Consider the following 17,204-nt stretch of genomic DNA (forward strand, 5'->3'; position numbering starts at 1 on the left):
GGGGCAAGAGCTTCCCTGGATCTGCCATGCCCTAAATGACAGGAAAATTAGATCACTGGACACCCTACTGCTGATGAAGAGTCGCACTTTAGACAAACTTTCAGAATTCATATTCTCTATCGTCCTGAAATGCTCTACCTCGAGTGACCTAATGGAATTCGAATCACTATGCATTAACCCAGACCCATTGGAAAGAGGACTGTCTATTCTTTACGGCATGATATGAGACTGAAGAGAACACTGCCACCGAGCTTCGTGGGGAAATGTAAAGAAACACCATGTACCACTTTCTGCCCTAAACAGTGGTCCAAAATCTGTAACCTCCCTGTGCACCCTCTAGTTGGGAACAAGAAACTGCCTATAAATTACTCGCACTTACGACCCCTCTGCTCAAGAGAAGATGTGTGGCAGGGAAACGGGTACCCTAATACATTTGTGGTAAAAAAGTGTCAGAAAAATTTCATAAATCTATTGTGTTGGGGGAAACAATGGTACAAATTCAAAAATTATGGTTAGGGTAATAAAAAAAATACAACAGATAGACAATAACAGATGTAATATATTGCACTGAAAATTGACTGAAAACTAGACAGAAACGTGTTGGCAACACTTTGATAAATCTCTGCCTATGAGTCTCACAGCATGGAGTCAAGCTGCACAGGCGATGATAAGCTTTTCGGCTTGTCACTGTCATTACACAGCCTGTGCAAGATAAAGGAAAATACACAAATACATTACATATTAAAGCAAGATATTGAAAAACGGCAAGATAGAGAGGGCGTGCCTGGGTTTAACATTTTTACCTGTTACACCTGGAGCAGGATTATTCTTCTGCTTTTCACCTGTCAATTAACAACCCTAAATTAACGTTGCACCCTCTCATCACAGAACGTTGCACCCTCATCACAGAAACACTGAATACAAATAAGGAAATAGGTTTGGCAATATCGTGTTGCATTCTTGTTGTAACCTATAACCTATAAGTCAAGTCAAACCCGTCGTACCCAATGTATATGGAATTAAAAAAAAAACAAAACATGTAACACATAAATAGGGGAAGTTTCTTTCAGTTCAGTGTCGTTCGTCTTGAGAAATGAAGTTTGCAGTACATATCCTCGCAGGGCTGCTGCTTGTTCTTGCAACAACAAATGGAAAAATATATGATAGATGTGAACTTGCAAAAGAAATGAAATTTAGGGGCCTTGATGGATTCAGAGGATACAGTCTGCCAAACTGTGAGTGACTGTATTTAGATATCATGTTCTATTTGAATTATTACTTGTCAGAGACTGGCACAATATAATTGCAATTTATTTCCGTAGGGGTATGCACGGCTTACTACGAGAGTCGCTTTAACACGAACGCTACAAATTTGAACACAGATGGCAGCACTGATTACGGAATCTTGCAGATTAACAGTCGTTGGTGGTGTAATAATGGCAAGCCTCCTACTCGCAACGCTTGCAACATCAACTGCGATGGTAAGTTATCTATAGCTGTGAATGGTATTTATTTTCCTTAGTACCTTATGGGAGTTGTTCCCATTATGGGACTCTAGCACTAGGCTGTATCAGGGGAAGCAAATTGTTGGGTGTTTTAATAATTAATTTTTTAGGATAATTTTACTAGTTTAAATGTTTGTAAAATAATTTGTGCCTTCACAGAAGAGAATTAAGTGATTTATTTTCTTGGATAACCATGGCAGCATATACAATCGGCTTAGCATTGCCCACTAACAGCAGCAATAATAGGAAAAACAGTGACATGCTTTTTAAGAAAGCTTCCTTGTCGCGTGACCCGTCCAGAGTTTTTAATATTTTTTAAAATGAGAATTCAAAGTAAATATATATAAAAAAAAATGTATAACTCAATGTTTATTGAGTATCAATTATACAAGCAGGTCAAAGAGACAATCCAGTGATAAGTGAAAGAACAAAAACATTGTAGTACAGTTAGCGTATGAGCAGTCAAAATAGTAAAGAAAATATACTAATATTACATCAGATTAAAGGAACACTATAGTCACCTAAGTTAATTTAGCTAAATAATGCAGTTTTAGTGTATAGATCATCCCCTGCAATTTCACTGCTCAAATCACTGTCATTTAGGAGTTAAATCACTTTGTTTCTGTTTATGCAGCCCTAGCCACACCTCCCCTGGCTATGATTGACAGAGCCTGCATGAAAAAAAAAACTGGTTTCACTTTCAAACAGATGTAATTTACCTTAAATAATTGTATCTCAATCTCTAAATTGAACTTTAATCACATACAGGAGGCTCTTGCAGGGTCTAGCAAGCTATTAACATAGCAGGGGATAAGAAAATCTTAATTAAACAGAACCTGCAATAAAGAAAGCCTAAATAGGGCTCTCTTTACAGGAAGTGTTTATGGAAGGCTGTGCAAGTCACATGCAGGGAGGTGTGACTAGGGTTCATAAACAAAGGCATTTAACTCCTAAATGGCAGAGGATTGAGCAGTGAGGCTGCAGGGGCATGTTCTATACACCAAAACTGCTTCATTAAGCTAAAGTTGTTCAGGTGACTATAGTGTCCCTTTAATACAACATGTATCATCAGTATAATTAAAACAGGCATAGAGAAATAGAATATTTTGAGTACAATGATATTGTTTTGGACCTCTAGATCATCATGTCTCGATCCTCTTGGTTTACACTCCCACCTTATGTGAAAGCGGGTGAGTGAATATCAAACTTAACATCAGATTAGTTGAACTGAAAGCACAGTTGACTTACAGAGTTTTCCATTTCGGCTATATTGGCCTTAAATTTGAAATTCACTTTGGTGAAGAACCCTGCCAGTCTTTTTTTCCTGCCTTCCATAGCACATAAATGGGAGCATAGTTTAGAAGGACAAGATTTTAATTGATGTGCATTAGTTTTGTCGGCTGAGCAAAGATGTTCACTAGTGCAACAATTTCATTGAATTCACCAGATCAGGCTAGACGAAGGCCATGAGACATTGTTTGGGTTTACGTCCTTCTCCCCTACATAGGTGAGATGTCAAAAGCCTCTATTTTATCTGTGCTTCTCTTCTGCAGAGGTAACATGTCACACTTAAGTGAATATCCCCATGTAAATTGTAAAAATGAGTTAAATATAATGCACTAAAAGAAAATCCTATTGTTCTTTTACTTAAATCATATTTGTTAATTTTTGCATAAAACCTTGTATTAGTTATAGTTATGTCTTTACCTCCCACTGACTAAGGGTTTATGGGGTAATAAAAAATACAACACTATAGACTAGAGAGGCCCTTGATTGGTGCAGTCTATTCTTGGTCATTACAAAATCAATGCATTAAATGGAGTCACTTACTACCTATGTTTCATTTTAAATGAAATAACATTGATTTCTGTTTTGGAAGATTTCCTTTAAACACATACTTAGCCATGAATGTATAACTCACATTAAAAATCCCATTGCACATGTCACATGCATGTACCTGTATTTACAACTGCACGTGATCTTCTTGGGTTGTTTTTTTTTTTTTTTAATTCTTTATTTTGGTTGTGCACGGAATGAACAAACAGCCGGCATGTGCCACAACAGCGACATCCGGTAGATTAGGTAAACAATGGTATTACACGTTATGGCATCTAATATTCAGGCACATTTTTTATAATATTTAAATGATCTCTAATACAATAGTTAAGGTTCACGTTTGGTTTGGAATATGGTAACATACTGCACATGTCATGGAGACCTGGTTAGAGAAGAGACATGAGGAAAGCATGGTTTGGGCATGAGAATGTACACAGATTATTAAGTGTTAATAAAATAAGCTGAACCGGATAATAGTACTCATTACGAATGTAGAGTGAGTTGCACGCTGTAGTCTAAAAGTGTGTAACATAATGATTATTAGGCTATGCTCGTCTGTGAGGTAACTTGGGTTGTTTTTTACAAAAGCAAAACAAATAATGAATGGAATATGTAGCAAGCAAATACGTATCTCTCTTATCAGTGCTCAGTATGAAGGCACATAAAGCCCAGATTTATTTATAACAGGGATACAAAAAATATAAGTTTTGGCTACAACGATTTACTAGTACTACAACAGACTGCCGATCTCTTCCATGGTGTCCCAGGCTTGGTATTTCATCTCCCATTATTTTTTCTTGAGTGTATCACCATTTCTTTGTTTTTCTTCCCAGTGCTGTTGAAGGATGACATCACCCAAGCATTGACATGTGCCAAGCGTGTTGTGAGCGACCCTAATGGCATGGCAGCGTGGTACGTACTGACACTAAGTATTCACACCTCAATACCTGATGATAGTAGCAACAGTTTTACGTGCAAAGAACAATAGCCCTCTCATTGTGTAGATTATATGGTTAGTTTGAGAGCGGAAACTATTGAATTCATTGTTGACATATTATTAATAACCGAATACTTATTTCTTACCTAGGGTTGCTTGGAGAAAATATTGTCAAGGACGGGATCTGTCAAAATGGATCGCAGGATGCCAATTATAATATCAGAGTATTTTCTTTTGTTTATCAGGAGAAGGTTGCGCAGATTCACACAGCTTTAATGCACGATTAACTTAACTGCAAATGTTTCTAACAAAGTCAGTTAAAGTTTTGCTTTTGGCATAGCTGTATTAATCAGTTGCTGATTTAATTTACTTACTCATAAAATTATTATTCATAAACCATGGATTTGTCTTTATTTTTCAAACGGTGTAAAAAAATGACAATGCATTTTAAAAGAGAGCCTTCTTGTAGGTTCCTCAGTTGAGAAGGTTAAACTGTTTTTACAAACTATTAAAATGACAGGTCTGGCTCCGTCATAGAACCCTGGATTGTTTTTTTTAGCAGGGGTTTGACTAGGGAGAACCACGGAGTCCTTCGTCCCCTACTTGAACCACTCAGGTGTATAGCCGTCCGTGCAGGCCCCACGTGTAGCGGCGGAACTGCTGCCGGTGCCACTGGCCCCTTTAAAAAAAAAATTGCAGCTGCTGGGAGAAGGTGACGGCCGGTCACTTCCTCCCATCTCACTCCGTTCAGGAGGAGAGACAGCGTGGAGGCCTTGAAGAGGGAGAGCCACGCCGACTCCCATCAGCCACAGCCACCCTGCAGCAAGGAAAAGGTAAGAAACAGGAGGGTGGCTGAAAAATGGGATGTGTATGTCTGTATGTCAGTATGCATTTATGTCTGTCAGTATGCATGTATGTATGTCTGTATGTCAGTATGCATGTAGGTCAGTATGCATTTATGTCTGTCAGTATGCATGTATGTCTGTATGTATGTGTCTGTATGTATGTATGTATGTCTGTATGTATGAATGTATGTCAGTATGTATGAATGTAGATGTATGTGTGTCTGTATGTCCTTATGTGTGTGTGTGTGTGCGTCTGTATGTATGTTAGTATGTGTCTGTGTGTCACTATGTATGCCTATATGTGTGTATGTCTGTTTCAGTATGTGTGTGTGTCAGTATGTGTGTATCTTTGTGTCAGTGACGTACATACCAGGGTCGCAGGGGTCGCGGCTGCGACCGGGCCCAGCCCACTAGGGGGCCCGGCCGCCCCTGCGACCCGGTATGTACGCACTGGGCCAGCCTCTTCTCCTGGGGGGCCCAGGAGCCGGCCACCTCCGGGCCCCCCGAGGCTGGCCCTGCTTACACCCGGCAGGCAGTCAGGCTGGCCGGTGCGCGAGGGAGCACTCTCCCCTGAGTGCTTCCTCTTCAGCTCCCTCGCGCACCGCAATGATACTGGAGCCGGAAGATGACGTCATCTTCCGGCGCCGGTATCAGTACGCGGCGCGCGAGGGAGCTGAAGAGGAAGCACTCAGGGGAGAGTGCTCCCTCGCGCACCGGCCAGCCTGACTGCCCGCCGGGTGACCGGCCCCCCAGGAGCCCAGCAGCACCACTGGACCCCAGGGAATCCCCTCAGCACTCCAAAAGGTAGGGAGGCTGGGGGGATTACATAAAAAAAAAATGTGTGAGTGTTAGTGTGACTGTGAGTGTTACTGTGAGTGTTACTGTGAGTGTTAGTGTGTGTTAGTGTCAGTGAGTGTGTCTGCTAGTGAGTGTCAGTGAGTGTGTTACTGTGTGTCTGTTACTGAGTGTGTTTGTGTTAGTGAGTCTGTTTGATGTCTGTTAGTGAGTGTTTGTCAGTGAGAGTGTATGTATGTCTGTCGCTGAGTGTGTCTCTGTCAGTAAATGTGTGTGTCTGTTAGCTAGTGTGTGTGTCTTCAGCACTTACCTTTCTCCAGCGCCGGACTCCCTTGGCGCTGGGGATCCCTCCGCCGCTCAACTCCGAATGCGCATGCACGGCAAGAGTCGTGCGCGTTCAAACCGCCCATAGGAAAGCATTACTCAATGCTTTCCTATGGACGTTCAGTGTCTTAGAATCACGGAAGCTCCTCTAGCGGCTGTCAGTGAGACAGCCGCTAGAGGCTGGATTAACCCTCAGTGAAACTGCTATGCTTTTAGCTGCAGGGTTAAAACTAGAGGGACCTGACACCCAGACCACTTCATTGAGCTGATGTGATCTGGGTGTCTGTAGTGGTCCTTTAAGTGTGTGTGCATCTGCATGCACTGGTGTACATACCGCGGTCGCAGGGGTCGCAACCCTGCAACTAGGTGCCCGCCGCCATGTGTTGCGGCCCCGGCCCGCCGCCATGTGTTGCGGCCCCGGCCTGCGCAGAGTAAGCGTGCGGGGGGGCCCACGGATCAATTTTCGCACCGGGGCCCCATAGGCCATGTGTACGCCACTGCTTTGTGTAATTGTATATCTGTGTCCATTTGTATCAGTGCGTGTGTTTGTGTCTTTGTGTGTATTCCTGTAGGCGGGATTTGGAGGCGGTCCTTGTGGGTGGGCATGGAGGCGGGCCCCCGGTGGCCCAGACCCCGAGCTGAGTTAAGATCCCCTAAATTTCTAATGGCGGCCCCGGTTTTAGGTGTCATAGTAACATCCACATGAATGTCAGGACACAAGGTTTCTCAGCAGAACATGGCCCGGAGCATAGCACTGCATAGTACTTGCCTGCCTTCTTCCCATACTGCATCCTGCTGCCATCTCTTCTCCAGAATAAATGACGCACATGCACCCGGCCATCCACCTGATCTAAAAGAAAAAGTGATTCATCAGACCAGGCAACCTTCTTCTCTTGCTCCATGGTCCAGTTCTGACGCTCACCTCCCCATCAAAGAAGCTTTCGTCAGTAGACAGGAGTCTACATTGGCACTATGACTGGTCTGCGGCTACGCAGCCACATATGCAGCAAATTGCGATGCACTGTGTGTTCTGACACCTTTCTATCATGGCCAGCATTAGGTTTTCAGCAATTTGACCTACAGTAGTTCTTCTGTGTGATCGGATCAGATGGGCTAGCCTTCGCTCTCCATGTGCATCAATGAGCCTTGGGCACCAATGACCCTAATGCCGGTTTACCGGTTGTCCTTTCTTGCACCACTTTTGGTAGGTACTAACCACTGCATACCGGGAAAACCCCACGAGATTTGCTGTTTTGGAGATGCTCTTACCCAGTTGTCTAGTCTCATCACTATTTGGCCCTTGCAAAAGTCACTCAGATCTTTTCGATTGCCCAATTTCCCTGATTCCAACACATGAAATTCAAGAACTGACTGTTCACTTGATGGCTAATATATCCCTCTCCTTGACAGGTGCCATTATAACGATATAATAAATGTTGCTCACTTCACCTGTCAGTTGTTTTAATGTTGTGGTTGATCTGTGTATAAGTTCCTAACACAACATTAAGTGTGAATAAAATGTAAAAAAAAAACAAAAAAAACTTTGTTCACATATAATAATATGGCCAGTGCAACTAAAGAAAAATAACGCAAAAAATATATTCTCCTGTCAATCCCGACTGTTAAATGCCTCATATGTCTAGAATCTTTATTTTTGGTAATTTTCGGTATTTAATTTCAATCTTTTCTATTGAAAATCTAGTCTGCCCAATTTTCTAAATACTTTCATTGGTCACTGGCCTTATAGCTACCCTAACATTACCCTTAACCATACATAATTCCGAACCTTAAAACAACATGAACCCAAACCCAGCATTGACCCTTACCTTAACCTACAGCTAATTCTAACCTAACACTAACCCTTCCTTTACCCCTAAATCTAAACTGACCCTAGGGAAATCCTCACTATTATATCAATTCTGGTATCAAAAGATGGGCTTCACGGTTAAACCAGTAGAGAGTGGTATGTGACCGACATCTACTGGCAGTTTTCATTATTACATTCTATTGGTCTCTATTTACAAGCCTGCAGCGCGATCGCTCTGCCGTACTTTTATGAATGGAATTAATGGCTACAGACTGACCGTTGAGTTGTATGCAGCGCTGACTACCAGCACTGCATGCAGCTCATCGGTCCATCTGGGGCCATTAAAAATTGCAGAGGCTGACAGAGGGGAGGCCAAGTTAACTATTCATACCTGGGTTTCCTCATGTGAGCAGGTATTCAATCCTGCTCACACAGCCATCTTATTATAGGCATTTAAATGCCCATTTAAAGAACTGCTTGCAGTGCTTATTTTTAGCACTGCATGCAACTGATGAAAAAGTAAAGAGACACTAAAAATGTCTGCAGCTGACAGAGGGAAGTTCCAGGTTTTGATCAATGCCCAGGACTCCTTGGTGTGAGCAGGGAATTAGCCCTGCTCAGCTCCTAATTGCAGGAAGGGTCAGTAAGCCGCATTGAAGCCCACTATAATTAGGATGTACTGACATGTCTTAACGTCATTAAAGTGTTAATAAAATAAAAATATATTTCACTTAAATACACTTACTTTCACTTACACTCTTTTATAACAATCCCATTTGGAGTTCCAGCTAATTCATTGGTTTCATGTGTAAACAATATTACAGAGACAGGTTAACCTGTCAAACCATTTGTGAGCAGTCTGACAATTTCCTGGCTCTGGCTGGTGTCCCCAGTCCTTAAAAGCTTCACATGCATGCTAAAACAAATCCATGCTGAATTAGCATACCAGCACAAACCAAGTTCATTCATAGACATTGTTCTTTGGTTGAGAATCCAACAAAAAACAAGGCTGTCAGACATCACAACATAGAGAATCCTGAAAAAGCAACCCTCATAGAAATGCCCCCCAAAAAACAATTTGTGGGGTAGATTCATTGAGACAAAACAGGTGTTATAATGGGGAATTTTGTGTTATATAACGAGCAACCACCAATAGAATGTTTCTTAACACTTAGCAATTCTCACCCAAAATAGCATAGCTGTGTTGGTAAATTCCTCTGCTTGACTTTGTTAAAGTGTTGATATGACATGAAATGTGTAAGACTATGTTTCTCTCTCTCTCCCTTTCTCTGTCTCCTACTCCCCTTCATACCTGTGAAGAAATACCTTTGTCTTTCAATATAAAAAATAATAAAGTCTACTGATTTCTAAATACAACACATTTAAACTCGTTTTTGGTGTCCCTATGTGAGAAGGGGCTGACTGCTGGTTTGTAGGATTCAAGTTGGAGGATGAAATTTCAAAGCTGGATCACGGTGGGTTATAAAAGCTACTGCTTCCTAACAGTATCGTTAATTATGTTTGGATACCTGGGTCAGGGGTCAGCTTTTGTTCTGTTTTGCATCATTGGCTGAGAATTTGACATAAAGAGGCTTATTCATTAAAGTGAGAATCACCAAGACTCCAATTCCTGATGATTCTCACTATAGTGAATAGGCCTGTATATGGAATAAGAAGAAGAAAGCATGGAATTAGTGAGTTACATGCTTTGATAAAGAGGGAGTAGATGGGATCTGGAGTGGGGAAGAGGAAATCATGGCCCTCTTCATCCAATTGTTCCTGTAAGTTTTTGTAATTGTCGCATTTATTGTTAAATCTGCCCCTTTGATAATATTACAAAGCGCTACAGAATATGCTGGCGCTATATAAATACCAGTAGTAATAATAATAACCAATCAAAAAACACACACATATATATACCCCAAGTATATACAGGATCAGAGGGTAGCCAGAAGTCAAATATGGTAAAATTCTGTAGTATATCCCATCTCTGAAACTCTGTATTGGGTGATGGTGTTAATAGGTGGTAATCCCAAAGGTGTTCCTTTGTTTGAAGCTAGTTCTTCAAAATAAATAGTGTAGAACAGGCACACCAATTAGGTATTCAATATACACATTTATTGGTAGAAAAATATAAAAATCTTACATTCAAGTAATATTGATGCCGTTCACAGGTAGATACCAAAAGCACAACGCGTTTCGACGAACTAGGTCGTCTTCCTCAGGTGCAGCAATACATTACAAGCTTCAAAATACATTTAAATGAAAAATAGCGCGGGAAACGGGTACTTCCAAAACGCCCCCTTCGCCCAACAGCCAATCAGCGGTGGATATGCTCGTTTCCCTTTTAGATCTTCTATAATCGCGGCTGTTTTACTTCCGGTTTTCGGTGCTTTGCGTCGGCCGAGTTCACTTCAGGGTTTCTTTGCGTTCCACGGATGGCCAATCACACTCTCCATGCGTTCCAAAGATCGTAGATACAGTCTCTGAATGCAAAAAGCTGTGGTAATCACAGCTCAGTCCATAAAAGTTAATAACAAACAGTCCATAGGTAAAGGGAGAAAAAAATAAAGATAAAATAGTGGTAAAAATAGCCACATATAAAAAGTAAAAGTGTCTGATATATATATATATAGTGCAAACCTTAAAGCTAAATATAATTATACATGTCAAAGTCAATATTTTTTTTTTTTTTTTTTTTTAATTCTTTATTTTTGTTGTGCATGGCAAAACAGTCGGCTCACTCAGCCACAATAGCAGTCGTAAGCTCAGAACAATCATCATAAACTTAACATGGTATGGAATATTCTGCACAAATTTTACAATTTTTGTAGGGAACATGCTGCACCATTTTAGATAACATGCATAGCAACAAGTCTAATACAGTTTAGGCATTGGCAGAAAAATAGTACATGATAGTATACTGACATTCGGCTAGGTGCAGGGACGAACTGACAGCCATTTGGGCCCCCGGGCAAAATTAGGTCCTGAAAGTACATATGTATTTGATTAATTTTAAATATAACTTTCATATAATGTTGTGTATTACTTTTGATGCATATGATTATCAATGCATGTTTGCATTGAGCATTTAAAATCATTGTGAATGGTCGTTTCTGTTTATTGTGCCAGTATGAATGCATGTGTGTTTGTAGAATATCAATAGGTGTGATTTCAAGGATATATTTGAGTTTAGTGAAAAACTGTGTGTAAATGGAGGGATGAATTATGTCTACTGCAAGAATATTTATGTAGTATCAAAGTACAATTGTATGAGTCAAAGTATGTATTTGTGTAATGCTGATATATGTGAAACCCAGAGAGTATAAAATGCAGGAGCATGTAGTGTTTGTGTATGAAAACAGGAAGTTTATTAGAATGTAAAACATATCTGTGAATTCAAGAGTTTATTTATAGCAAGCATGTCAAACTAAAAGGCTAGCAAGGGCCAAATAAACAAGGTTTAAGTTTAAGTGGGCCGCTAAAAAACAAAAATGTACATTTTCATAGAAACGTAGGTTTATTTTGAAAAGTACACTATTAAAAAAACAAACAGCGACCCCCTCTACTAAATCCCAGTCCCCCCCTCGTCTACTAAACCTTAGTAACCCCTCGTCTACTAAATCCCAGTACACCCTTGTCTACTAAATCCCAGTACCCCCTCGTCTACTAAATCCCAGTCCCCCTTTGTCTACTAAATACTAGTCCCTCTGTCTACCCCTGCCCCCACTCAATCTCACTGAGACACACTCACTAACAGACATACACAGACACACAGAATCACTCAAACACACAAATGCACTCACAGACACACACATTCACTGACAGACACACACAATCACTCAGACACACAGGCTTCCTCACAGACACACACTGACATACACACACACAGACAGACTCACTGACAGAGACACACACACATCCATATATACACTCACAGACAGCCATATATACAGCAATACACACACATACAGCAATACACACAGACAGACAGCCATATACACATACACACAGACAGCCATGCACACGCACAGACAGGAATACACACAGCCACACACAAATAGGCAGCCATACACACATACACACATTTCCCCCCAACACTTTTTATTATTTTATTATTATTATATTATTATTATAGCTCCCTAACTTTGGGAGAGCTGGGTGGATTTCCTACCTGGGGTCTAGTGGGACTTCTGGGCAGGTGTACATTCAGGCAAGCGGGGGGCAAACAGGCAGCAAGGGAGCATTGATATTGAGCTCTCCCTGCTCAGCTCCCTCGACGTCACATTCCGGCTCCCGGCGTCACTGCGGGAAGCTGAGCAGGGAAAGCTTACACTCAGCACAACCTCGCCGCGGGCTGCAAACATATTAGTTGTGGGCCGCATGCGGCTCCCCAAGTTTGACAGCCATGATTCATAGGGAATTATGGTACGTGGATGCAGGGGTATATTAGTATTCAAATTAGTTGTGTGAATGCAGGAGTATATTTGTATGAAGTTTCAGTGTGGAGTGGGTGCACTTGTGTGTAGTGTTTGTGTCTATGTATATGTAGGGATCTCAAATGTATTTGTGTGGAAGAAGCTGTGTGTGTAAATTAAGAGGATTGTTGGTGTGTGAATGTTTGTGTGTATTAATGTTCAGAACGTTCATGTATTTATTTGAGCAGTCAGTATCAGTGTGTGACTGTAGTACTCTATTTGTGAGGAGTGTCAGTATGTGTGTGAATGCAAAACTATATGCCTGTAGATTATCAGTCTGTAAAAACAAATAAGCAGTGTGTCACCATGTGCATGACTTCAGTGGTGTGTTTGCATGCAATTTCTTTCTTTTAAATACGATTTTATATTCATTATGTGTCTCTGACTCTCTATCTTCCCTAATGTGTGATCTGTCTCTCCTCTCTTTTTTTCTGACACCTTACACTCATCCCAATTGTACACCCACAGACCCACATTTCTCTCTCCTACCTCACCCTATTTACACCCACAGACCCACCTTTCTCTCTCCCACCTCAACCTATTTATGTCCCACCTCACCCTATTTACACTTACAGACCCACGTTTCTCTCTCCTACCTCACCCTATTTCCACCCACAGACCCACATATCTATGCCCCACCTCACCCTATTTACACCCACAGACCCACATTTATCTCTCCTACCTCAACCTATTTAAATCCACATTTATCTCTCCCACCTCATCCTATCTACACCCACAGACCCACATTTATCTCTCCTACCTCACCCTATTTACACCCACATTTATCTCTCCCACCTCACCCTATTTACACCCACAGACCCACATTTATCTCTCCCACCTCACCCTATTTACACCCACAGACCCACATTTATCTCTCCCACCTCACCCTATTTACACCCACAGACCCACATATCTATGTCCTATGCCACCCTATTTACACCCACAGACCCACGTATCTATGTCCCACCTCACCCTATTTACACCCACAGAACCACATATCTATGTCCTATGCCACCCTATTTACACCCACAGACCCACATATCTATGTCCCACCTCACCCTATTTACACCCACAGACCCACATATCTATGTCCTATTTCACCCCAACCCACCTTTTGTGTCTGTATCCTCTTGGCTGGCTGCATGCATTTAGCTCTCCCTCTCTCTGTCTCCCAGGTGCTGCTCCTCTTGTAGCTGTGTTAAGGCTGCTCTGCATGTGTGGAATGAGAGCAGAGGATGTGATGTCACATGCTTTCCCCTCCTCTCGCTCAACACAGCACAAGAACTAATGCTGGGCTAGATGGGAGATCCAAGGACCTGTCTATGCATCCGGGCCCCTGACTGCCACGGGCCCTCGGTCAGTGACCGAATTGCCCGAGTGGTCAGTCCGCCCCTGGCTAGGTGCACGGTAATAGTGTAGATACAGGCAAGGTTGGGAGGTACCGCACTAAAGTGCTTTTAAGATAACATCATGCTGAATAGCCAGAAAATAGTGTATGAGAGGTACAAGTAGCAAAGGACATTTAGTTTCTAAAGTTTTGTTCGTTAGTGCATAAAGGATGTAACAAAAACGGCGTTAGGTACCTATAAGGTATCGATACCTAACCTATCGTTGGGAGAACCGTGTGCATTTTTAGGAAGTACCATGACAATAAACAGTGTATTTAAACATTTTTGAAATTTGAACGAAAAAAGAAAAATTAGTGCTGTCAAAAACTTGCCTTAAGTGATGAGGGTTTTCTCTTAGGGTGCGTGTTAGTCAGAGTGTTACGGTGGTATGCACGATATTTCGCTAGTCAGTCAGCGTACCTACTGTGTGACTTCGTATCCTAGAGTGGTAAACAGGCTTAGGGTAGTGTACATGGTGGTTCTCGTTTAGGGTATGTGTTTGGCATGATATATTTTTACACCGCACTAACGGTGGACAGTCGAGGAGTACCTATATGCAACTAGGCTTTAGGAATACTGTGCAGTTTCGCCGACATTCCGACGTTTGAGAAGCTGTGCGTTGTCTCAGCCTAGGTTAATATGCAGGCTTTGCGTGGGATATGTGAGGGTTCTCTGTGAGGGTGTAAGTAAGACATAGCAAGGTTGTACTTCGATAACAAATTGGCATAGTGGGGAGGATAAGTTAGCCACGGTGTGTCAAGTGGTTTGCATGAGGTCCAGAGAGTCGTGAGAGTATACTGTCACCTATATTACCTGTGGGCTGTGTAGGTGTGGCATGTGCCTGCGTTCAGCTTTGTATGAGGAAGTGGTGGTGTGATCGTATGTTAAGTCGCTACGCTGGTAGCAAGGATTGGTGCCCTAAACTAGGTATGCGTTGGTGCCCTAAACAGTAGTAAGTCTAACAATACATTCAACAATGAAAAAGGAACGGGCTAGAAATGATCTTGAGTAGTGATCTCAGTCTTTTTCAGAGGTTTTGGCTCCCCCTTCTCATCCGGTCTGCGAAGGTATCTTCTCTCGGGGAAAGCACCTCTGGTGCCCAGGTCACTCACAAACATACGTGGGGGGTGGGATGTGTCTGGGGCAGTTGGTTACTGACCCGAACTGTCGAGAAGGTATTGGGGTATAACGTATGTCCCGACTGGGTAAGCGTGCCTGTTGTGTTCCAAGTCAATTATGAAGGAGGTGGAGAATGGGCCCTGTCGCCTTTAGGTAGTGGCCCGGGCATAAGGCTCCGCTGTGGTCGATCTTGGCTCGAACACTGCTGCCGACTGTGGGTTCCAGTGGTGCCGGTGTGCGGGAGGCTCGGGTAGGGTATGGGCTGTGTTCGTGAGGCCCATATTCTGTATTATGGCCGCTGCTTCCTTGACGTCCTGGGCTGTGTGGGATACCTCCCCGTGGTAGATGGTTAGGGCACGTGAGAAGTGCCAGCGGTAGCGGATTTTCTGCTGCTGTAGCTTCAATGTGAGTGGCCGAAATTCCCTGCGCCAAGCGAGAGTGCTGCCCGATATATCGGCATAAAAATTGATCTCCAATGCTTCAAAGTGGTATGGCAGCTTGTCCCTAGCTGCCGCCAGCATCGCCATTTTGTCTCTCCCATTGCGGAATTGAACCACCAGGTCTCTCGAGGCATTAGGTGGCGCTTTCGGCGGTTTGGGCACCCGGAACACCCCTTCTATCTCCACGGATTTAGCCTGTTGTGGTGTCATCAAGGCCGCCAGCAGGCGCCTGACCATGTGGGGCAGCTCTGCATCGGGGACTGTGTCCGCGACCCCCCTTATTTTAAGGTTGTTTTTTCTACGTGTGTCCTCCTGGGCCGCGAAGCGGCGTTCGTATATAAGATTTTGCTTTTGTAGGTCACGGACTGCCATTTGAAGCGATGCAATTTGTTTTGTACCTTCGGTGGAGGTTCTTTCCAAGTCCCCGAGGCGGCCTGTCAGGCCCTGTATGTCTCTGCGTATGGTAGCCATATCGGCCATGAGGTTCCGCTGCAGGTCCGCTAAGAGCTCCTTCATCACTGCCGTCGTTACAGGGGCAGAGTTGTTGTGCTGCTGAGGCGTCTTTGGCGCGGCTGCCTGAGTGGCTGGGTACTCCTCGCCCATATCCGTGGACTGATCGTCGGAGAAGTCTGAGCATTCTCCCATGAGGGCCGCCATCTTGGCCTCCTGCTCGCCGTTTGCCTGCCGCCACATGTCGCCGATGGACATCCCCAGTCGGGGTTTGTCGGGTTTCATTTTTTTTGTTTTCTTCCCCATAGTAGTTCTATTAGCTTGGGGGACGTCTTCGGCCCAAATGCGCCCGTAGATGAGGTTGTTTAACGCTGGTTTGGGCCTTAGTTTCCAGGAGCTCTGGAAACATGCAACCGCTCGCTGTGGCTGTTAAGCTCCGCCCTCTGCAAAGTCAATATTTAACCCCTGAGGAGAGAGGGTTTCCAGATCGAAGATCCATCTCATTTCTGTTTTATTAAGGATCTTCAGATGGTAACCCCCTCTCCAAGGTTTTAAAACTTTCTGAATTCCCATAAAGTGCAGTGCTTTTACATCTCCATTATGTTTTTGGTGGGTATGAGCCGATACAGAATGGGTTAAAACCCCATTCTGTATATTTCTTAGATGTTCACCGATTCTAGTTTTTAATGGTCGGATAGTTCGCCCCACGTATTGCAAACCGCATATACATGTTAATAAATAGATGATGTTATTGGAACTACAGGTTATGAATTCTTTGACACTATATTCCTTTTTGGTTATGGTAGACTGGAATTTTTCTGTTTTTCTAGTTAAAAAGCCCTACAGTTTCCACAATTATAAAAACCTCTAAGGGTATTTCCATGCACATCTTTATTTGACCCTATTTCTTTGGGTATATAGCTTTGGGTTAAAATATTTTGAAAATTATTAGCGCCTCTGTATATTACCCGTGGTTTATCTCCTAAAAAAGAATGTAAGTTCTCGTTTTGTTTTAAAATGTGCCAGTGCTTTTTTAAAATTGTATGAAAAGAGTGGCTCTGGGAATTAAAATCACAAATAAAAGAAACTCTTTCTTCTCTGGTATCATTATTCCTCTTTTTATACGTTAGGAATTCTTCTCTAGGCTTAGTATGTACTACTTTAAATTGTTCTTCTATGGCATCTCTCTCATACCCTTTTTGAATGAACTGTTTCTTTAAAAATTCAGATTGATCTAAAAACATGTCTTCCTCAGTGCAATTGCGTTTAAGTCTGGTGAA

General features: G+C 42.6%; 1 protein-coding gene across 1 annotated transcript; it reads left to right on the top strand.

Moving 5' to 3' along the window:
• Positions 1 to 1,061: 1,061 nt before the first annotated feature.
• Positions 1,062 to 4,674, top strand: LYZ (lysozyme). The gene is made up of 4 exons (XM_063445130.1): positions 1,062 to 1,235; positions 1,323 to 1,481; positions 4,175 to 4,253; positions 4,429 to 4,674. The coding sequence occupies exons 1-4, from the start codon at positions 1,094 to 1,096 to the stop codon at positions 4,493 to 4,495; spliced, it is 447 nt and encodes a 148-aa protein (XP_063301200.1). The 5' UTR covers positions 1,062 to 1,093; the 3' UTR covers positions 4,496 to 4,674.
• Positions 4,675 to 17,204: the final 12,530 nt, after the last annotated feature.

This window comes from Pelobates fuscus, chromosome 3, assembly GCF_036172605.1.
Source record: "Pelobates fuscus isolate aPelFus1 chromosome 3, aPelFus1.pri, whole genome shotgun sequence".
NCBI classification, from domain to species: Eukaryota; Metazoa; Chordata; class Amphibia; order Anura; family Pelobatidae; genus Pelobates; species Pelobates fuscus.